At 41.2% G+C, this 24,052-nt stretch overlaps 1 protein-coding gene across 2 annotated transcripts in view; it reads right to left on the minus strand.

Annotated features, from left to right (window-relative positions):
• Window positions 1-498: 498 nt before the first annotated feature.
• Window positions 499-24,052, minus strand: part of LOC112227235 (transferrin receptor protein 1-like) — a 29,429-nt gene continuing 5,875 nt past the window's right edge. For both annotated transcript variants that reach the window (XM_024392128.2, XM_042308331.1), the window contains exons 2-18: window positions 22,543-22,592; window positions 20,891-21,125; window positions 20,129-20,318; window positions 19,119-19,344; window positions 18,653-18,775; window positions 18,293-18,385; window positions 17,431-17,570; window positions 17,106-17,257; window positions 16,667-16,786; window positions 13,973-14,058; window positions 10,506-10,569; window positions 10,287-10,354; window positions 10,118-10,185; window positions 9,725-9,812; window positions 8,764-8,991; window positions 8,343-8,501; window positions 499-5,997 (exon numbers count right to left, since the gene is read on the minus strand). In XM_024392128.2, the coding sequence (XP_024247896.1) occupies window positions 5,755-5,997; window positions 8,343-8,501; window positions 8,764-8,991; window positions 9,725-9,812; window positions 10,118-10,185; window positions 10,287-10,354; window positions 10,506-10,569; window positions 13,973-14,058; window positions 16,667-16,786; window positions 17,106-17,257; window positions 17,431-17,570; window positions 18,293-18,385; window positions 18,653-18,775; window positions 19,119-19,344; window positions 20,129-20,318; window positions 20,891-21,125; window positions 22,543-22,575 (2,316 nt within the window). In that variant the 5' untranslated portion in view covers window positions 22,576-22,592 and the 3' untranslated portion in view covers window positions 499-5,754. The remainder of the gene's footprint in view (window positions 5,998-8,342; window positions 8,502-8,763; window positions 8,992-9,724; window positions 9,813-10,117; window positions 10,186-10,286; window positions 10,355-10,505; window positions 10,570-13,972; window positions 14,059-16,666; window positions 16,787-17,105; window positions 17,258-17,430; window positions 17,571-18,292; window positions 18,386-18,652; window positions 18,776-19,118; window positions 19,345-20,128; window positions 20,319-20,890; window positions 21,126-22,542; window positions 22,593-24,052) is intronic.

Here is a 24,052-nt window from a genome sequence, read left to right on the forward strand (position 1 = left end):
AGAGACACCTGTAGAATTGTATCGTGTGACAAAACTGCACATTTTAATGGCCTTTTATTGCCCCCAGCACAAGGTGCACCTGTGTACCCTTGATATGCCACACCTGTCTGGCAGATGGATCATCTTGACAAAGGTGAAATGCTCACTAACAGGGCTGTAAACAAATTTCTGCACAAAATTTGAGAGAAATAAGCTTTTTGTGCATATGGAACATTTCTAGGATATTTTATTTCAGCTCATGAAACATGGGACCAACACTTTACATGTTGCGTTTATACTTCTGTTCAGTGTAGTTGCCATTATATTTGGTCAAACATCTTCCATGATGAAAAGCAACACTCCAACTTTTTTTGTTTCTTAAAAATCAAACCCCTCTTCCAATTATTTTTTTACTACACTGACATTGGTCTCCTTGTCCTGTCGTCAACTATATTTTACCGTTCAGACTAATGTGTTACCGGTACATTCTTGAAATTTTACACAAAAAAAAGACAAAACACCTGTGTAATGATTTATTGCAGCAAACACAGGAGACAAGCAATTTTGCGTAGTCCTAAACAAAAGAAACTCCAACATCCAATAAGTCGTCTTTCCAAAATATGCTACATATCGTTTTTCCAGGCTTTTAAAATGTATTTAAGTACCCACCAAAGGGAAGCGATTTAATCCAATCCTCAAAAACATACATTGTAGGACATTTTCTATCATAACTCAATCAATACACCAATTACACCTTTGTGGGGCATCACAGTTTGGCCAATACTTTGGCTTTAAATTAGCATACTGAATAATCTGATTGTAGCATACTTTCCAGTTTAGAGTGGTTAAATGTAAACTGCCAAGCCTAACTAATGCAGGAAAAATAGCCATTTCAGTGTGGTAATCCCTGACAATTTGGTTCATGGAATTTTGACTCTGCCAATGTGACATGACAACTCAGGTCTACCTGTCGAGCAGACGTGTCTGATGGTCAAATATTTATATGATCAGTAAATTGTGTCCCGTAAACAAATAAAAAAAGTTTAAGAAATTCTTTGTCTGCTGTGTAAGTTAGGAAGTTGTTCTAGACATTTTTTCAAATATTCATGTTATTTTCTAACAGTCATAATCAAGCCTGTTTATAACCTATGAGTGTAATAGTAGACTTCTCTCAAAAACAATGACTTTGGCCTTAACGCTGGAATCCGCAGTTGCTACATCCATTTTGGATTTAAAAAATTTAAAAAAAAATGGTATATACACCAATTGAATATTCAATAATATCAATTATGAATGCCTTATTAATGAGCTTAGTTCAACTGGCATACCCCATCTGAACCCAAAATATAAGCTTGTTTTACTCAAATGTAAAAAAGAAAATGTAAAATACTGTATAGCCTCAAAACATGGTTAAAACTCTCATTTTGATATCATGAATCAGGGGTGTCAAACTCATTCCACAGAGGGCAGTGTCTGCGGGTTTTTTGTTTCAATTTAGTACTAGATAACCAGGTGATGTGAGTTTTACTAATTAGTGACCTTAATTCAATCAAGTACAAGTGTGGAGCGAAAACCTGCAGACACGCGGCCCTCCACGGAATGAGTTTGATAGATGTCCTGGAGTCAGTCCTTGGATCCATAGCTCTGTCTGAATTTAAGAGTTGTTGCATTTCTCCAGGCCCATCCCCCAGCACTTCTACTAACAGAGTAAAAGGAAAACAAAAGTTGGCTTAAAGGACAACAAAGTCACCCTTCGTTATTGTTTCAACAGCGGATTCTAGCTTTAAGCTAACAAAATGAGACTTTCAAAACGCATCCAAATTATACTCACACATCTTAAATCAAGAACTACGATGTCTGCAAAGTATGGATAAAACAAAAACAATATACACCACAGAGAAGACTTCATTACGCCAGGATTTCTCTACATTAATTACCATTCACAACATAACAAGGCACAGATAGCCTCTAACGAGAACAGAATGTACAGCAACCCCAAAAAAGGGAGAATAAGAAAGAAAAAATGTAACTTGGTAACACTTTATTAAAAGCCTGCAGTGGTTATAATACATTGTGGTTATAATGCATTGTAAGACTTGTCATAAGAATGGTTTCATAAATGATCCGGACAAAAAAAGTCCTACATAAAGAGAAAGCATACTAGAAGTCTTAGAATAAGACATTATAAAATGGCTCATACATGCTTATAAGTAATAAAGCATTATACTTCAGTGCAGGCTTTATGTTAAGTGTAACCGATATTGTCATACGAACAGAATCATACAGGAAATAAGATCCAGGTCTCAATCTTTTGTGAAAACATTAAACCCTTTTGACGACAATCGGTCAGTCTCAGATTTAACATTTACCCAATCAATGGATGTTTCAGGTTCACACTATCCATTCCTTATGGATAGTCAAGAGGAAGAACAGCACCTGGTAGAAATCAAATACTAGCCGACTACAGAGTGACACGGTTATAGGGGGTTGCGACAACATGACAGGGAACGGCAAGCACCGCAAAAGATGTGGACGCAGACATTATATACACAACATTATGGGAAACACTGTTCCCGATAATAAATCACATCCACCCTACAGTGAAATATGGAGGTCACTGCCTCCGATACGGACACGCTGGTAGACAAAAACTACCTTCTTCTTCACATTATGGAAGACACTGCTCCCGATAATGTTTCAGGATGAGAAAGTGTACATTCACCAAGAGACCTGTACTAGAAACCGCCTTGAGTTTTGTGTTAATCTAAAAAGGCAATTTGGGCTCCTGAGTGGCGCAGCGGCCTAAGGTATTACTTCTCAGTGCTAGAGGTGTCACTACAGACCCTGGTTCGATTCCAGGCTGTATCACAACAGGCCGTGATTGGGAGTCCCATAGGGTGGCGCACAATTGGCCCAGCGTCATTAGTGTTTGGCCGGGGTAGGCCGTCATTATGAATAATACTTTTTTCTTAACTGATTGCCGAGTGAAATAACGGTTCAATTATTTATTAATTTTTTTAGGAAACAAACTTTGGTTGTGCTGTTTTCAATGTATTTTGAACATCTGTTTGAGATGTAATTCGGGAATATATTAACGGCTAACTCGCAGTCGGTTGTGAAGTAGGTGACTGAATGGACTGAAGTATGGGCTGGTCTCTAGTATGGGTTAGTCGGTCTGACAGGTACACTTCCATAGCAGATGCTGCTTTGTCATTTTGACAGTATTACTGTCATAATTATGGAAGACACTGCTCCCGATAATTATACATGTTTAAAAAGTAGTTATAAAAAAAAAACACACCATTTATAGTGAACCCTGTCACTGATAAATAAACAAGGAAATAAATAGACCTTTTCAGTGCCATGTGGTGAAGACCCTTTCGCCCCAGGTTTAAAAGTCCTCGCTATTGTATTCATGTCAGCAGGAGGCCATTTTGAAAGAGCTCACAAGTGTGGTGTAAGTTACATGTTGCTTGAGGCGTAAAAAAAACAAAGGGCTTTAGCCTTTAGGTCTCAGGACAACTGAACATCAGTAACTAGGTTAGATGGTCTCACTTTACATGGTTCAAATGACCCTTCGCTAAGCCACGCCAACCCATCTATGGCAAAAAAATTGTTTTTCAAACTTTATTCAAATGGATAAATATTTGAAATATGCACCAGGAATACTTGCTACTGTGATTCCTGAAATAGAGACCCTGTTGGAGTATTTTTTTTAAATCCAAAATTATCCAAAATTACATTTTGTTTGCTAGTTTAGCTAGCTCTGTCGCTGACCACCAAGCTTGCTAATGCTAGCTAAATTGTTTTAGCTAGCTAGCTTGGTTTTTAGCTTATACTGCTGTCGACATCAGGATATGGTTTGAGGGCACTCGTTAGCGCCAAAAGTGGTTATAGCTTTAACTGCATGCCGACAATGATTTCAGAGCCATTCAGTGGCTAGCTAAAGTACAAACATTTTTTTTTACCAGGTTCCCCTGAAGCAATTGTAATGGCAGGCAACCACAACATACCCAAGAGCTTCCTGATTAGCAAGGGGAAGTCACAGTCAGTCTGTCTAATTTCATTGTGTATTCGAAAACACAGTTTGAGATCATTGTGAGGAGATTTCAACAGTGGTTGAATGGAGAATTTGGCTTCCCGGTGGCAACAGTAACCAAGGCAGGCAGGGCTCAGTGAAGGGTCAGGTCAACAGGTCGTTATCAATAGTGTGTCAAATGTGGCGAAGCATTTGATTTGACTGCAGCGTCGCTAAAACCATTGACAACTATATGTGCCGTTTAAGGGAATTGTTAAATCAATATTATAACTATTTAGGTTAATAATATCATCACTTCTTGAAGAGCATAGTCAGAACACCACATTGCTGATTATTTCACATTTAGCAGTCACTGCATGCTTTCTCATTAGTAGTAAACATCCATGTATCATGTTGTTTAAGATACGTGAGGGAAGGTAGCCTAGCCATTTGGCATGTAGCTAGCTAAAACTCATTTAGCTTGCTTCATCAGAGATTAGGCTTTAGGAAAGAGCTAAACACACACACACAGACATACATACATATACACATGTTTAGCCAACTGTACAAACCTCCGACCGGTAGCTTGCAACGTACACATTACACCTGCAAATGTACCCTTCTGCTGCTTGACAAGCAGAGCCCACAAAAGATGGGGAAATTAACCTTAACATGACAGGAATGAGTGGTTAACTTTTTTTTAGCACTTAAAATATCCAATTAATGGTGGCCAATATTGAGGGATGTTGAGAGGCTTGCCCTCATGTATCTGAAATTACGTTTACTGATCATGAAAAGCATGCAGTTACATGCTGTATGAAAACAGAGTTAAAATGTGCTCAATTGGTTGCAAGGGAGAAAGAAAAAAAAAATCGTACTTTTGTAGGTTCTGACTATGCTCTTCAAGGAGGGGGATTATATTACAACCAAAGAGTTAAAAATTGATTTAACAATCCCTTGAAAAAAGGGCACGCAGTTGCCCCTGGTTTTAGCAGAGCGGTGGTCTCCTCGCCGCCAAGCAGGCAAATCCAATCTTGTGACCTTTTATTGATAACGATCTATTCTGTGTTACTTTCTGAACTGAATGTAAATTTAAACCCATTTGGCAACAGCTCTCAGACCAGGTCTTTGTTCTAAAGTTTTCAGCACCTTAATCTCTATAAAAAAACAGCCCAGGTTTGAATCCAATGTAAAGTAACAGTGTAGAAATAACAGCGGTCTCGGATTGTAAATTATTTTTTTGTCATTTTGTTCATGGGTGGTAATAGTACCATAATAACCTTTCTGTTGTAATCGCAAAGTACCTCTTGAGTTTACACACACAATTTAGGTGTTTGTGACCTTGGATATTGGGCCAAAACTGTGTTATTGCCATACTAGTAAGTACTGTAACATTTGTAGGCCATTAGTCATTCGTATTTAACACCAATATAAATTCACATACGGCGTTAAGAGATGCATTTCAGTTTTTTTTTTCCCCTCGCAAGAGTGATAAATGGCTTTTCACTAATTTCACAAACAAGTGAAATTTAAGGCAGTTGAATTTAAGTGTTATTTTTTGGGGCCTTGTGCGGAAGGTAAAGTACAGCATATCGTACTGATGAGTTGCAATGCATATGAAAAAAAAGGAGGTTGAGTTATTGATATCGATACAGAACACTTCCATTTAACTTTCCTGAATGGTTGAACCTAACTGAGGGTGCCTTGAGCGATGGCTATATTGGGTATTTTGTTTAATAGGACACGTCGAGACCGGATTAGATCATGTTATCTGTGGACCAGACTTCCCCCGCCAGTGAGTTGGCGCAGCCCTGGATGGTCCAGGTTGCCAAAGCAAACTGAATCCGGAACAGATCAGCGTTGGCGCCTGAGTGGTCAATCTGCAGGGCGTCCAGGTGGTCTGACAGAGCCTTCAGGGTGTGGGAGCCGGAGCCCACCAGGATGTGGCGGAACGGGGTCTCTCTGGGAGACACGTATGGGGACAGGAAGTCCCTCTCCACCTACAGGAGGAGGAGGAAAGTAAGGTAAATAAAACAGAAGTGTTTAAAATGTGTCAGTATCGTCCTACACCCAAGGTTACACGATGAGCCGTGTGTACCCAAGGTTACACTATTTTTTTTAATTAAATGTATTATTTCAACTTTATTTAACCAGGTAGGCCAGTTGAGAATAAGTTCTCATTTACAACTGCGACCTGGTCAAGATAAAGCAAAGCAGTGCAACAAAAACAGTTACACAAAAAGAGTTACATGGGATAAACAAACGTACTGTCAGTAACACAACAAAAAAATCTGTATACAGTGTGTGCAAATGAAGTAAGGAGGTAATGCAATAAATAGGCGAAGTAACTACAATTTACACAAGTGATATATGTACAGATGAGGATGTGCAAGTAGAAATACTGGTGTGCAGAAGAGCAGAAAAACTAAAACAAATATGGGGATGAGGTAGGTAGTTGGATGGGCTATTTACAGATGGGCTGAGTACAGCTGCAGCGATCGGTAAGTTGCTCTGACAGCTGACGCTTCAAGTTAGTGAGAGAGATAAGTCTCCAACTTGTGGTTTTTGCAATTCGTTCCAGTCATTGGCAGCAGAGAACTGGAAGGCAGCCAAAGTAGGTGTTGGCTTTAGGGATGACCAGTGAAATATACCTGCTGGAGTGCGTGCTACGGGTGGGTGTTGCTATAGAGACCAGTGAGCTGAGATAAGGCGGAGCTTTAGCTAGCAAAGACTTATAGATGACCTGGCACCAGTGGGTTTGGCAACAAAAATGTAGTGAGGACCAGCCAACGAGAGCATACAGGTCGCAGTGGAAGGTAGTACATGGGGCTTTGGTAACAAAACATATGGCACTGTGATTGACTACATCCAGTTTGCTGAGTAGAGTGTTGGAGGCTATTTTGTAAATTACATTGCTGAAGTCAAGGATCGGTAGGATAGTCAGTTTTACGAGGGTATGTTTGGCAGCATGAGTGAAGGAGACTGTTGCGAAATAGGAAGCTCGATTCTAGGTTTAACTTGGATTGGAGATGCTTAATGTGAGTCTGGAAGGAGAATTTACAGTCTAACCAGACACCAAGGTATTTAGAGTTGTCAGAATATTCTAAATCTGAACCGTCCAGAGCAGTGATGCCAGTCGGGCGGGGCAGCGATCGGTTGAAGAGCATGCATTTAAGAGCAGTTGGAGGCCACGGAAGGAGTGTTGTATGGAGTTGACGCTCATTTGGAGGTTTGTTAACACAGTGTCCAAGGGCCAGATGTATACAGAATGGTGTCGTCTGCATAGAGGTGGATCAAAGAATCACCCGCAGAAAGAGCGACATCATTGAGAAGAGAGTTGGCCCGAGAATTGAACCCTCTAGCACCCCCATTAGAGACTGCCAGAGGTCCGGACAACAGGCCCTCCGATTTGACACACTGAGAAGGTACGGTGGGATTCGAAATGGTCGGTGATCTGTTTGTTCACTTGGCTTTCAAAGACTATAGAAAGGCAGGGCAGGATGGATATAGGTCTATAACAGTTTGGGTCTGAGTGTCTCCCCCTTTGGAGCCCTTTGGTGACCGCAGCAGCTTTCCAATCTTTAGGAATCTTAGACTATACGAAAGAGGTTGAACAGGCTAGTAATAGGAGTTGCAACAATGGCGGTGAATAATTTTAGGAAGAGAGGGTCCAGATTGTCTAGCCCAGCTGATTTGTAGGAAATCCAGATCTTGCATCTCTTTCAGAACATCAGCTGTCTGGATTTGGGTGAAGGAGAAGCGAGGGGGGGCTTGGGCCAGTTGCTGCAATATTCAATTTTATATTTTCCCAAATTATGTTTATTTTTTTCACACTTAAAATGTAAAATTGTTCAAAAGAGAAATAACTAAAATTTGATGTTCTGAGTCCATTTCAATGCTTAAATCACATCAGAATACTTTTTTTTTTTTAAGTAGAAGAAAACAAACTAATTTAGTTGTGCATCTGGAGAGTGAGGAATGTGCAGTCTAATGTGCCAGGCTAGCGATGCTTCTGTACTGCTGCTGCTCATTCTGTGGCAAAGTTTGAAAATAACTAATTAGGTACAAATTATATACTTCTCATATATATATATATATATATATAAAAAATAGTGTTTTATTTTTCAATAATATTTGACAAATTTTAGATTTTTTTGTCCACGTTGACAGAGTATTTTTTGTGTAGGTTGTCAAAAAAAATACCAAATCAATTTTAATCCCATTTTGTAACAAGATGTGGGTGAAAAAAGTCAGAAAGTGTTCACACCCCATGAAGGCACCGTAACCCTGCTGTAAGCAGTCCAATTCCAACAACAAAATAATCTCAACACTTAAAAGCACGCACACTCATGATGCGGTCGTTGATGTTCCGGCACAGCTCTGCGTCCTCCAGGTTACTATTATCGATTTCAGTGGCCAGGCTACTGGCGGCTCGGCTGTAGGAGCCCGTCGCAGACATCAGCCACTGGACAGACAGCGACTTAGGCAACAGCTGGGGCTGCATCTGGAGATAACAAAATTAAGATCAAAGGAGAAATGAGAACAGACAAAACAAGCACCAGGATCAAATAGGAGGTCAATTAGAGACAGATTAAACAATGCACAAAACAAAATCCTAGACGGGTAGACATGGCGAAAGGAAAACTAAACTTAAAAATATAATTCTGCCATCAAGTTCACATTACCAGACAGTGAACATGTCCTTTTCCCTACTCGCTGAGCAACTCTGCACTGCGCTGAAATTAAGCAGATTGGACTCAACTTACACTCTGCACTGTTTTGATCTTGGAGTTAATGGCAAACACGTGGGTGCGGATCTGGCGGGTGTATTTCTCCACATCCAGGCGCAGCAGGTGGTCGTGGACCAGCCGCAGGGCTATTTTCCCGGCAAACTGCCCTGCGGACACCGCCAGCTTGGCTACCTGGTTGGACGTGGCACCATACAGCTTGTCGCGTGTATCATCCAGTGTCCCGAGGAATGGGTATTCCTCACCCTGAGACACATGGTGGTTAAAGGGTAAAGAATGTCAACAATTACAGGTAGAAACCGAATGCTAAACAATGACTGGTATTACTCAAAATGTGGAGGGAAAACTGAGTTCATAAAATAACGAGAGGTAGTAGCAAAAACATTTGTTATATTGTCATAGAAAGAGAGAGTTATCGGTCATATTACACCAGATATTTTTAAATGCAAAGCCTGATGGAACGAACAGTGGAATCTGACAGGAATGGGATGAAGGACCTAATATTTGTGGTTCCCAGGGGCCATCTTGGATCAGAGGATTTGGAAAGCTTAACCTGACAGGACCGGATTCTCCAGGTCTGAGGAGGACCTTCTATAACAGGGGTATGCAAGTACTATTTGAGAAGGTCTGGTTACACAAATTTCCTAGATGGCGAAAGGTCCGGCTGGATATTGTCATTCATCAGAGAAGTAACAAACCCCACCCACCCACCTTGCAACCCATGTAAAAACTGTTCACACCCCTGTTCCTGACAGACTGAAAATGTTGCCGTTTTAAAGTTAAATGACCTGCAATTCAACACATTTGTCCGTTTATGATACCAGGGTCCCTCCCCATATTGACCCTGTTGTGAGTCCGGTTCCGTACCGCGGTCTGACAGTTGAGTATAAGGGTTCTAAAATGACTATTTCTATGTGTATCGTGATGTACTGCTGAGACCATTATGTAGGCCTTGTAAAGGCACTTTTCACAAACTGACCTCTGTGGTGAAACGGAATGAGACGGATGGGATCCCGGAGAAGGTGATGAAGGGATAAGCGGGATCATTTAGCCTCAGAGGCTCCATGCTGTTAAAACATAAATAACACAAAAAAACATGACTAGACAAATCATACAAATATGGTGGTGAAAAATGTTCCCTAATTCTATAAGCGATTCAATTAACTTCAATGTGGGATCTGCTTTAGAATAAAACATTTGACACGTTGAGCCTGTCAATTAACTTCAATGTGGGATCTGCTTTAGAATAAAACATTTGACACGTTGAGCCTGTCAATTAACTTCAATGTGGGATCTGCTTTAGAATAAAACATTTGACACGTTGAGCCACACACTGTTATTATCTTCCCAAATGCCACCAAGTCCCACTTACACTGCTGCCTCCCAGTTGAGCCCGGGGACTGCAGAGTAGAGTGTACCTGAGTCACTGAGAGTGCTCACCTGTAGAGAAGAGCAGCACAGGTTTCAAAACATCTCAAGGACACGGCTTCATAATGAAACGAGAAATCCTGTCAGATGATCTGCTGCTACGTGAAACTAACCTCCTGTAGCGTTCTCTGGATGAGTGTGTTCATTAAAGGGCTGGCCGAGGCTTTGAATGTTGGGAAACCTGGGGAGAGCGACATTGTACAATTCAAGAGGAAACCATTTCACCTTATTACTTTAGGTTTTCAATGTATAACCTTTGCAACTGTAATCTGTCATTGGCACAAACCCAAACAACGCATTCTGTGTACAGAAATCAAATACACTATACATGCCTGTTACAACTCCATCCAGGTTGATGTAAGAAAAGGCTTTCATGTTCAGAGAAGACAAATAACCCTGAAAACAGAAACGAGTTGAGACCAATTAGGTATATAAACCCTGGATTACTGATGCCATGTATTGGCCAATGAGAGGCTTTGAAACCACCGGTCGGCCACATTGGCATTTCCTAGAAGGACCGGTTTCCATGGGAATAAATGGAATTCTACAGCATTTCAATTAAAATGTTTCTTAGGAAAAAAAAAATTGCATTCATTTAAAGTATTTTTGTTGTGGTAGGATGGACATTAACATTACGGGCTCTATTTTAACTAACACAAATGGTAAATCTAAGCGCTGACGGTAGCGCTATTAAGTCAATCCAAAATATTTTTAGTTATTATTTTCGCAGCCGTTATTATGAGCGCAAATAGCTAGCGGTAGCGCGAAAGGGCTGGGTTTCGATGAATAAATAAGTCGTCGGTGCGACGAGTGTCTGGTCACTACCTGACCAATCAAGGCGTTCCATGGCTTAATACTACAATTTGTTGGTCTTCAGTTCAGTAGGTTATTGTCAGTCTGCATTATCAAGTGCAATTCAGCTGGGGGCACAGAATATTCTCTTCTTAGTCCATTGTGGATTGATACTACAGTTTAAATAGCATAGGCTACAGTAATGAGTGATAGCAACAGTAAAAAAATTATAATTTAAGTTGTGTAGTCAACATTGTTGTATTTGGCGTCAACAAGTATATGCCTTTACCCACTTCTCCTCAGATACATATATTTTTTAAATACTAGGCTTCCGTAAATTGTATTGTAGGTGTGAGGCACGTTATCAATAAGCAGGTGTTATAGCCTGCTTCAAATATTTAATACCTTTTTCGATATCTGTATGAACACAAGATTCAACAACTGAGACATAAGCTGAACAAGTTCCACAGAAAAAGAATGTGTCCCTGAACAAAGGGGGGTCAAAATCAAAAGTAGCAGTCAGAATCTGGTGTTGCCACCAACTGCATTAAGTACTGCAGTGCACCTCCTTATAATGGACCGCACCAGATTTGCCTGTTCTAGCTGTGAGATGTTACCCCACTCTTCCACCAAGGCACTTGCAAGTTCCTGGACATTTCTGGGGGGAATGGCCCTAGCCTTCACCCTCCTATCCAACAGGTCCCAGATGTGCTCAATGGGATTGAGATCCGGGCTCTTCGCTGGCCATGGCAGAACACTGACATTCCTGTCTTGCAGGAAATCAGGCACAGAATGAGCAGTATGGCTTGGTGGCATTGTCATGCTGGAGAGTCATGTCAGGATGAGCCTGTAGGAAGGGTACCACATGAGGGAGGAGGATGTCTTCCCTGTAACACACAGCGTTGAGATTGACAAGCTCAGTTCGATGATGGACCGCCCCAGACCAAGACAGACCCTCCACCTCCAAAATCGATCCTGCTCCAGAGAACAGGCCTCGGTGTAACACTCATTTCTTCGACGATAAACACAAATCTGACCATCACCCCTGGTGAGACAAAACCACGACTCGTCAGTGAAGAGCACTTTTTGCCAGCCCTGTCTGGTCCAGTGACGGTGGGTTTGTGTCCATAGGCGACGTTGTTGCCGGTGATGTCTGGTGAGAACCTGCCTTACAACAGTTCTACAAGTCCTCAGTCCAGCCTCTCTCAGCCTATTGCGGACAGTCTGAGCACTGATGGAGGGATTGTGCTTTCCTGGTGTAACTCGGGCAGTGGTTGCTGCCATCCTGTACCTGTCCCGCAGGTGTGATGTTCAGATGTACCGATCCTGTGCAGGTGTTACACGTGGTCTGCCACTGCGAGGACGATCGGCTGTCCATCCTGTCTCAGGCGTCTCACAGTACAATTTATTTCCCTGGCCACATCTGCAGTCCTCATGCCTCCTTGCAGCATGCATAAGGCACGCTCACGCAGATGAGCAGGGACCCTGGGCATCTTTCTTTCTGTGTTTTTGAGTCAGTAGTTATGAAAACTTAGGACACTAAAGAGGCCTAACTGTGACCTTAATTGCCTACCATCTAAGCTGTTAGTGTCTTAATGACCATTCCACAGGTGCATTTTCATTTATGGTTTATTGAACAAGCATGGGAAGCAAGTGTTTAAACCCTTTACAATGAAGATCTGTGAAGTCGTTTGGATTTCTACAAATGATCTTTGAAAGACAGGATCCTGAAACAGGGACGTTTCTTTTTTTTACTGTTTTTTTTCCTTCCCATTTTCATATTGTCATTATGGGATGTGTGTAGATGGGTGAGAAAAATATTTACACGTTAAAGCTTGCTGAAAATAAACGCAGTTGACAGTGAGAGGACGTTTCTTTTCTGAGGTGTGTGATATATATCTTATTTAGATAAGTAGACGCACCCCCGAGGCAATACATGTTATAATCCCCTTTGGCAGTGATTACAGCTGTGAGTCTTTCTGGATAAGTCTAAGAGCTTTGTACACCTGGATTGTACAATATTTGCCCACTATTCTTTTCAAATTTCTTCAAGCTCTGTCAAATTGGTTGTTGATCATTGCTAGACAACCATTTAAGTCTTGCCATAGATTTTCAAGTTGATTTAAGTCAAAACTGTAACTAGGCCACTCAGGAACATTCACTGTCTTCACGGTAAGCAACTCCAGTGTAGATTTGGCCTTGTGTTTTAGGCTATTGTCCTGCTGAAAGGTGAATTCATCTCTCAGTGTCAGGTGGAAAGCAGACAACCAGATTTTCCTCTAGGATTTTGCCTGTGTTAAGTGCCATTCCATTTTTCTTTATTATCCTGACAAACTCCCCAGTCCTTAACAATTACAAGCATAACCATAGCATGATGCAGCCACCACCATGCATGAAAATATGAAGAGTGGTACTCAGTAATGTGTTGTATTTGCCCCAAACATAACACTTTGTATTCAGGACAAAAAGATTTTGCAGTATTACTTTACTGCCTTGTTGCAAAAAGGATTAATATGTTTATTATGTACAGGCTTCCTTTCCTGTGTTTGAAATTAACTGCTAGACTGAGGGACCTTACAGATCATGTGTAGGTTACAGAGATGAGGTAGTCATAAAAAAAAACATGTTAAACTCTATTATTGTAACTTATGTGCCTTGTAAAAAAATATATTTAAAAAATAAATGTTTACTCCTAAGCTTTAGGCTTGCCATAAAAAGGGATTGGATACTTAACATTTAAGCTTTTTATTCATTTGTAAAAAAATAAAAAATAATCTAAAAACCTAATTCCACTTTGACATTATGGAGTATTGTGTGTAGGCCTGTGACAACAAATATCAATGTAATACATTTTAAATTCAGGCTGTAACACAATGTGGGAAAAGTAAATTAAATAAAAAGTAAATACTATCTAAAGGCACTGTATATAAATCATTGGTTGAGACACATACTCAAGTAAAAAAACAATTGTTCTAAGGTTTGAATTGGTATCAAGTGTCGTTCTTACCTCCAACCACTCGGTGGCGCCAACACTCCCATACTCTCCAGCACTCCAGCTGGCAAAAACGATGCTCCTCCTGGGCTTGAAGCCATCTGTCAGAGGGGGGAGACAGGAATCATGAGGACGAACATCATTATCGCCATCATTCACAGTTGGTTGCCTCAGAGGCTATGGGGATATTTTTCTTTTGTATTGTGTAATCGTTCCATTTCCCCCCCCCCCCCCACTATATCTGTACTGTAAGTCATGCATGTAGAATACAGTGCATTCGGGAAGTATTCAGATCCCTCAACTTTTTCCCACATTTTTTACGTTACAGCCTTATTCTAAAATTGATGAGGGGGAAAAACGATTTAATCAATCTACACACAATACCCCATAATGACAAAGCAAAAACATGCTACATTTTTTTTTTGCTTACTTATTTTAAAAAACAATTATAATAATCACATTTACATAAGTATTCAGACCCTTTGCTCAGTACTTTGTTGAAGCACCTTTTGAAGAAATTACAGCCTTGAGTCTTCTTGGGTATGACGCTACGAGCTTGGCACACCTATATTCGGGGAGTTTCCCCATTTTTCTCTGCAGATCATCTCAAGCACCGTCAGGTTGGATTGGGAGCGTTGCTACACAGCCATTTTCAGGTCTCTCCAGAGATGTTAGATCAGGTTCAAGTCCGGGCTCTGGCTGGGCCATTAATTGACATTCAGAGACTTGTCCTGAAGCCACTCCTGTGTTGTCTTGGCTGTATGCTTAGGGATCGTTGTCCTGTTGGAAGGTGAATCGTCGCCCCAGTCTGAGGTCCTGAGCAGGTTTTCATCAAGGATCTCTGTACTTTGCTCCGTTCATCTTTGCCTCGATCCTGACTAGTCTCCCAGTCCCACTGAAAAACACCCCCACAGCATATTGCTGCCACTACCATGCTTCACCGTAGGGATGGTGCCAGGTTTCCGCCAGACGTGATGCTTGGCATTCATGACAAAGAGTTGAATCTTGGTTTCATCAGACCAGAGAATGTTTCTCATGGTCTGAGAGTCTTTTAGGTGCTTTTTGGCAAACTCCAAGCATGTTGTCATGTGTCTTTTACTGAGGAGTAGCTTCCTTCTGGCCACTCTACCATAAAGGCCTGATTGGTGGAGTGCTACAGAAATGGTTGTCCTTTTGAAAGGTTCTCCCATTTCCACCGAGCAACTCTAGAGCTCTGTCAGAGTGACCCTCGGATTCTTGGTCACCTCCCTGATCAAGGCCCCTCTCCCATGATTGCTCAGTTTGGCCGGGCGGCCAGCTCTAGGAAGAGTCTTAGGGTTTCCAAACTTCTTCCATTTAAGAATGATGGAGGCCACTGTGTTCTTCGGGGACCTTCAAATGCTGCAGACATTTGTTGGTACCATTCCCCATATCTGTGCCTCGACACAATCCTTTCTTGGAGCTCTACGGACAATTCCTTCGACTGTGGGAACTTACATAGACAGGTATGTGCCTTTCCAAATCATGTCCAATCAATTGAGTTTACCACAGGTGGACTCCAACCAAGTTGAAGAAAAATCAAGGATGCTCAATGGAAAAAGGATGCACCTGAGCTCAATTTCAAGTCTCATAGCAAAGGGTCTGAATACTTATTTTTTTAATTTATTATAAATTAGCAAACATTTCTAACAACCTGTTTTCACTTTGTCATTATGGGGCACTGCGATGTCATTATGGGGCACTGCGATGTCATTATGGGGCACTGCGATGTCATTATGGGGCACTGCGATGTCATTATGGGGCACTGCGATGTCATTATGGGGCACTGCGATGTCATTATGGGGCACTGCGATGTCATTATGGGGCACTGCGATGTCATTATGGGGCACTGCGATGTCATTATGGGGCACTGCGATGTCATTATGGGGCACTGCGATGTCATTATGGGGCACTGCGATGTCATTATGGGGCACTGCGATGTCATTATGGGGCACTGCGATGTCATTATGGGGCACTGCGATGTCATTATGGGGCACTGCGATGTCATTATGGGGTTGGGGTTGTAACAAAATGTGGGGGAAAAGTCAAGGGGTCTGAATGCTTTCTGAAGGCACTGTGTGTGTGTGTGTGTGTACATTATTCTGTCTGTGTATTTATTGTAAGACGATGTCAGGACCACTTCACCAGGTCAAATTCCTGGTACATGTAAATGTACTTGGTAAATAAAAATGGTGATTCTGATTCTAACTAGGATTTATCTATATGAACCTTTTTAAATCTATAAGTCTTCTCCAGTAATGTGAACAGAAACCCACGGTCACTTAAAATATGACTTCATTGACAACAATGCTCCTTGAGATTTGTGGATTACATTAGAATTAACCCCAGACACTACATGAACACATGAGAATTGATTGAAAGCTCAAGGCACTACAGTAGAGACCTACACTGTATATCCATTCGGTCTATAAATGTAAATTTGAGTCATTTAGCAGACGCTTTTATCCAGAGCGACTTAAAAGGAGCAATTCGGGTTAAGTTCTTGGCTCAAGGGAACAATTTCACCTCGTCGCTATGGGGATTCAAACCAGTGACCTTTTGGTTACTGGTCCAATGCTCTAAAGCGCTAGGCTACCTGCCGATTGAAAACCCAAAGCAGTACAGTAGAATAGAGACCTGTATACATTCTGTCTATGGCATTTATGGTCTGGCTTGTCATCTATCACCCACCATTTTTCACCATGTCTGAGATGGTGCGGGCCAGCTCCACCAACACACTGGTGCCCACTGTGGAGCTGGCGAAGCCTGGACCCCAGGCATCCCTCTGAGCACCCATAACCACAAAACGATCTACAGCAAGGAAGGCAGAGACATAGAATATTTAAATTGTGTAAAGGATTAAGACAGTTGATCTATTAGATAGCAGATAGCCTCTCAAATTAGGGTCAATCCCATTTAATTTCCCTTAATGGAAATGTACATGAAATGAAAATGGTTCATTCTTTCAGATCTGGACTATGCATCAATTCACACATTGAATTTCAATTCAATCTACTGACTTGCCTACAGTTGAAATGTAACTGACCCCAAAGCTACCGTCAAATTACCTAAGAACTACACAATACTAGGGACTCCTGTTTCTTTCCACAGGGCCTTAGGTCAACCATACCTGGGTCCACAAAGCCTTTGATGACTCCAAACACGTTGACGATCAACTTCTCAGCCAGGACGTTGTTGACCTCCACCGTGACCATATCGTCATTATCTCCCAGTTTTCCTACCACTCCCCAACCTGTAGGGGTGCTTTTCCCTTCAATTTCCCTGAGTTTCCAGACAAAGATTTGGTGGGAAAATGTTAGGCACTGATCTAAGGTCAGTTTAATGGTTTTAACCCTTAAAAATGGTCATGGTTAGGATAGGAATGGTATGATGTTCCTAGATCTGTGTGTAAGGCCCAACTTCTACTACACTATGATCAGTTGATGGAAACCTACCTCATGATAGTGGTGGCCATGTTGACTGTGATGGTCTGGGCCAGAATGCTGGGGAGGCCTGAGGACTGGACAGGGGGAAACTGGGTATGGTTGAAGGAGGGGAACCCAGGGGTGTAAGGGTCACCAGAGCCAAGATGGACCTGGATATGGAGAAACAGAGACACATGACAGGGTGAGCCCTGACCTTTGTGTTTTGATTTGGCCCTGCACTAACATATCCAATTCAACTTATTGCCAAACCCTTGATAAATTCAATCTGGGGTGTAATCATTAGTCCAAAAAAAACGAGTTTCTGTTGAAAAAAATTCAAGTAGGTTCCTTCCCATTTTGGTTCCTAGTGAATACACCCCAGGTGTGTTGGTGCAGGGCTAGAACAAGAAGGTGCACTGCCCTGGCTAGAATATAGTGAGGGTGTCATCTGGGTAGAAAGTGGAACAGAATAAGATGAGGCAACAAGAGGTACACAATACACTACTGTATCTTTAAATGTAACCTTAAATGTAATTTTTTTAAATTTAACTAGGCAAGTCAGTTAAGAACAAATTCTTATTTACAATGACGGCCTACACCGCCCAAACCCGGACAACGCTGGGCCAATTGTGGGCCGCCCTTATGTGACTCCAAATCACGCCCGGTTGTGATACAGCCTGTATTTGAACCAGGGTGTCTGTAGTGACGCCTCAAGCACTGAGATGCAGTGCACCTTAGACCGCTGCGCCACTCGGGAGACCATAAGTAGTAGATAGTGCAGATATACCCAACAATGTGTGTGTCCAGTTAACTTCAGTCATGGCTGGGAATGCAAATCATATAAGTCTGTCTACATGTACATTTCATAGAGGAAAATGTCCGCCTCACTCACATGGCCAAAGAGCTGAGTGGACCCTCCGATCCTTCTGTCGTCAGCAGGGTAGATGAGAACAGCAGAGGCATTCAGCTTGGCTGCGTTGGCCACCTACGCAATGAAGAAAGGAGGGAGCATGGAATGGAAAAGCACGAGAACAGAACCCTTTTACGCTTAGCAATGACACATCACCTTGTGTTATTCAATCAAGTCCATATAGGCTCCAATAGATTTACCAATACAAACTAGACTCATCACACTGACACTAAACCTCCAAATGAAGAGAGATCAATGACCTTATTAAAAATTCAGCCGTATGCTTAGAAAATATCTCTCAAGGAAGTATGTTTTTGTTTCTTCTTGTGCAAATTCCCTCACCTTCTCAGCAAAGCTTATTTTTCCAGATCTGACCAGAAGGACCCTCCCGTCCAAGGCAATGTTCTTATCCTGCAGTTTCCTCAGGTCGTCCATCTGGCCGTAGTTGCCGTGAAGTACTGCGCCCTGTGAAAAACAAAAATAGAAATTGAAACCGGTCTTGAGCTCAAATTACTCTGCAACAATTAATTCATAAATATGGAGGTACAATTATGGAAGAATTACTAGGGGTATGTATGCAAGGTGTACTTAGCACAATTGCTAAGTGCTTGAAAATAAACTGAATGACTAATGTGATAACTAATGTAGCATTTTATAGTATACAATATGTAAATTATTTTATTTACAATCAGAGTATCAGCTCTATTGTCAACCTTGAAATCAACTGAAATGCTCCAAATTTGTTTAATTTCAATGTAAAATAAAATAAAAATGAAACAAAAACACTGGATTTTTGTTCAATGATTACCTTTGCTGTTCCAGTTTTGCTGTAGGCCAGATATCCCCTCAGTGTTCCAAGATCAGACCCTTTGAAGGTCACCTTGTTGGAGCCAGATGCAGGGGGATCCACAAGCTTGACATAGTGCTCATCAGTCCACGTATACATGCCATACTCTTTGAACCTTCCCATCACCTGCTTGGCCAGCACAGTGTCTCCAGCAGAGCCTGCCTGATGGCTTTCACTAGCAAACTCACTGAGAGAGTGACAGACAGAAAGGGGGGGGGGTGATGGAGAGAGAAAAGGAAGAGAAATATAAATATACTTCCTTTATCCCAATGATGTGCCAAACATTATGCAGACAATTATTAAGACTTCAAATGTTATTGGCCACATGCTTTGTTAACAGATGTAAACTAACAGTGAAACGCTTATTTACGGGCCCTTCCCAACAATGTAGAAAGAAAAATGATAACAAAGAATCCACAATGAGTAACGATAACTTGGCTATAGACACTGGGTACCGGTACAGAGTGGATGTGCAGGGGTACAAGGTAATTGAGGTAGATACTGCATGTACATATAGGAAGGGATGAAGTGACCAGGCAACAGGATAGATAAACAAGTAATGGCAGCTTATATGAGTCAAGAGTAAAGTGCAATAAGTGTCAATGCAGATAGTTAAATAGTCGGGATAGCCATTGGTTAACAGTCTTATGGCTTGGGGGTAGAAACTGTTCAGGCTTCGTATGCAGCTGCCATACTGTCACAACATAAATTGGTAGTAGTATAACATCGTAGTGCTATTTCCAATATAAAGTTGAAAAATGAGAGCAGACAAGCTTAAAAGGGATACTTTGAGATTTTTGCAATGAATCTCTTTATCTACTTCCCCAGAGTCTGATGAGCTCATGGATAATTTAAAAAAAAATGGTATCCACAAATTCATCTGACTCTGGGGAGGTAGATAAAGAGATTCATTGCCAAAATCCTGAAGTATCCCTTTACTGTTTACCCCACTGGGCTACTAGTGCAGTCACCTGAAGGCGCTCTCGAAGCTGGAGGCACTCATCTTCTCATCCAGCAGTCTCTTCACGTCATTCCAGTCCATGAGAGGGTCCGCCTCCATCTTAACAGAACTCTGGGTAATGGATTCTTCAAAGGTGGACCTAGAGCAGCTGGGAGGAGCCAACTCTTTCTTCCGATGGGACAGGTAGCCAATCAGATAGCCTGAGAGAGAAACAGAAATAATGGCAGAGAGTAAATTGTAAAATAACCACTGAAACCACTGTCAGAAGCAGCTATACAAAACCATCCGGGCAGAAACCAGACCAAGAGACGGTTTACCCCAGACGGGCCGGTTTACACCAGACGAAAATGATTATAATATATATATATATATATATTTATTTTTTAAAGGTCTCAATGGAGAATTCTTATATTTTTTGTCCAAGACTAGGCTTAATCTTTGTCTGGAAAACAGGCCCTTAATCGGGTCATCAGTTTATCTGAACAGCGTTTCAGCCATAAATCATACGACAGTGGCAACTTGCACTGAGTTTTAGCCATCTGTGGCTAGAGTAAGCAGAATTTCATAGTGGCTTTTAAAGAAACCCAAAAAATGAATTAGAGTTTCTCCTGGCCAATAGACTACTTGGAGAGTGAAGAAACCAACCATCCTTCAACGTGTACTTTATTATAGAGCTTGTGACTTTTACTGATACAGCATATGACCAATACGTGACTAACAGTGACTGAGGCACCAGCATGCAATTGTCAATTTTTTTAATGTCTGTTCTTACTGATGATGAAGATGAGGAGTATGGTGGCCACCATGAAGCAGACGCTCTTGGGCGTGCGCCCGGCCGGCCTGTGTACCACATAGGGTTCCTTGGCATGGTTGTGGTCCTCCCCCACGCCATTGCCGCCCACCTCCTCGTCCATGTCGGACGACAGCTTCATCTCCACCTGGCTGTTCTCACCCTCCATGTTCTGCGTCAGGTTGAAGCGTGTGTATGAGCGAGGCTCTCCATTGAACTGTGTGGAGACAGAGATTGATGAAGGAAGGAGAGCTGTTAAAATCCTCACATGCCATGTGATTTAGTGTGTGTTTTATTCAGCCAAAATGAAGACATTTTGAACATTCTTATACAGATTACCTTGTGTTTCACTCCCTACATGCCTATATACAGACATATATTATTTAATGGAACAATCTTTATTTGGCACCAAATTTGAGCAAATAAAAAGTGATTCAACCGAGATTAACTACAGAATGTAATGCGATTGATTATTTTAAATTGTTTGACAGCCCTAAAAAAAAAATCGGGATCTTATTATTGGCCGATATATCGCAATATTATTTGACTTCGTCATCTGTACCTGCAACAAAAACTCCAGTATTTTTCCTTCCCAGTCTTCTTTTTAAATATAGTGAGCCAATTTGTTTTCAGCACTTTTATTCCCATGACTGATCACTCTGCAGTGATATCGTGAGCAATGTGTTTGGAAAAATCGAATCGCAATACACATCGACTCGGCCCTAAGTATCGTGATAATATCACAGTATCGAATCGCAATACATATCGACTCGGCACTAAGTATTGTGATAATATCGTATCGTCCAGTCCCTGGCAATTCCCAGCCCTAATGTATAGTCTTACTAGGCTGGTACTATGTCACGTTATACTATAGTGCAGTAATATAGTACGCATGTGTCAATACATCAACTTGTCAGAGGTTGTTGAAACTCATTTGCATAATGTGTGCCACTTAAACACATTGGCTCTGTTTACTGTTTACTCAGGCAGCCTAATTCTGATATTCTGTCAACAAAAAGATATACGGTATATATATATTGCCTTAATAAAAATCAATGCTTTTTAGGCTTGTAGCCTTCATCAGGGTAGCCTAGTGGTTAGAGCGTTGGACTAGTAACCGAAAGGTTGCAAGTTCATATCCCCGAGCTGACAAGGTACAAATCTGTCGTTCTGCCCCTGAACAGGCAGTTAACCCACTGTTCCTAGGCAGTCATTGAAAATAATTTGTTCTTAACTGACTTGCCTAGTTAAATAAAAAAGGTTAAAAAAATATCAATTGACCTCCAATAGATTAGCACCATTCTTCACATTTCCAGTTGGCTCCTTTATTCATGCACCTTGGTTGGAATGTGAGGTAGCAGCACTACAGGTTGCAGCACTATAGCTTTGCTTCGGGATTCACTTTAGAGTGAAGAGACCAATTTGCAAGTGTGTGACGTGTACTCATTTCATTAACATTAACATAACAGAAAATTGTGGTGCAGGTATCAGTCAACTGAAACTAAAAGCAACCATTTAAAAAAACATTCAAAAGAGGAATGCTTTTGATTTGCAACCATTTTTAGACAGGATAATGAGACAATCGTTTAGTAAATGCTAGGGTAATTTCTTTAAAGTCTAGGCCTAGTACTTACAATTTTGGATATTGTCGACCTTGCGTGGTCCATGGTAGCTTCTCAGAAGTCTAGAGGGAACAAAAAAAACAATGTGTGGAACAGGATCCATGCTAGAATAGAAATACGGAGTTTTGGGGAAAGAAAATACTACACGTCCCAAAGCCCCAGGTTTTCACTTCTTATTTGTGTATTCATTAACAGTTTCTTTTTGGCTAGTGGGGAGAAACCAAAGAAGAAGTCCCACAACTTCTCTGAACATCCACCAGGCTTCCTACGGTGTTGCCCTGAAGGATTGCGCTGTTCCCAGGCACTAAAGAGCACTGTTGAGGGCGTGAACCGGCCACAATCACACTGGCTCCACGTGAAGTCGAGGGGGGAAGGAAAATAACATGATTACAAAAAAACTTCCCACGTGATTTTATGGATTCGCCAAAGAAAGCAATGTCTCTGTGTGAACGGAGTCCTGAGACCAGAAACACAAGACTACCATATAATTTCCTGACTGTCAAGTAGCACCCATGATGAGTAATTGTTCTGAATAAGGAATAGGCCGTTTTAAACATTTTCAATAATGTGCTGCGCTATTAAGTCATTATTGCAGACCCCATTGCTTATTTGACTGGACAGACTATAAGTGATCTTGTAATGTACACTACTGGTAACATTAATGTAATGCTGGCCTAATTGTAAATTGTTGTAATTAGCCTAAATGAATTCATAAAATAATCCATTATTTTGTCCCATTGAAGTTACCATATAGTATTCAGTTTAGAGCAGTAGGTGGCGACAAAGTCCCACAAGAATTGCTTTGCTTAGGGTGATATACAACTAGGCCTAATGGCTCAAATTAATATCAGAACTGAATCCAAATTAAATACATTCATTGTAAAAAAATATATATATATATATATATAAATAGAGTCATTGAAAATAATGGGAAAAGAAATCAAAAGCTCATCCAATCATTGCCACAGCTGTGATGGCCTACATCCCTGAGAGGTTATCAACTTGAGGCCACTGGATGGGCCATTCATTATTCAGTTAAAAATGATAAATCACAATCCCCATCGCATCTATTTTTTTTTTTTTTTTTTTTTTTTTTTTTTAAATCCCTATGAATACAACCACCTCCTCTATATTTGACAATAGGGCAGTCTGACTAAAGTTAGCGCACTGAATAAAGAACAAAGTGCAGAGATAACTGTCTATTTACAGTAAGTTGTGTTTTGACTTGTTAAGTAAACCACTTTCAGGAAAGGAAACAGAGCATCCAGCCAACATGTTAAGTCAAGTTTATCGAACCCTCCTAACAGCTGTTTCGACCAGAGTTACCGCCGTCATGATAGCAATTCCTCATAACACTTCTCCTTTACTGAGAAAGACAAGCAGTAATTCACAACCAATGTTTCACTTATCACCATTCAAAACAATGCATCTCTGACAAGGGAGGATCTAGGCCTAGATACTAAAACAAAAAAACCTCTCAAACCATGCCCAACCTTTCTGAACAATCCACATGTTGTTCAGG

This window comes from Oncorhynchus tshawytscha, linkage group LG28 (genome assembly GCF_018296145.1).
Source record: "Oncorhynchus tshawytscha isolate Ot180627B linkage group LG28, Otsh_v2.0, whole genome shotgun sequence".
Classification (NCBI taxonomy): domain Eukaryota; kingdom Metazoa; phylum Chordata; class Actinopteri; order Salmoniformes; family Salmonidae; genus Oncorhynchus; species Oncorhynchus tshawytscha.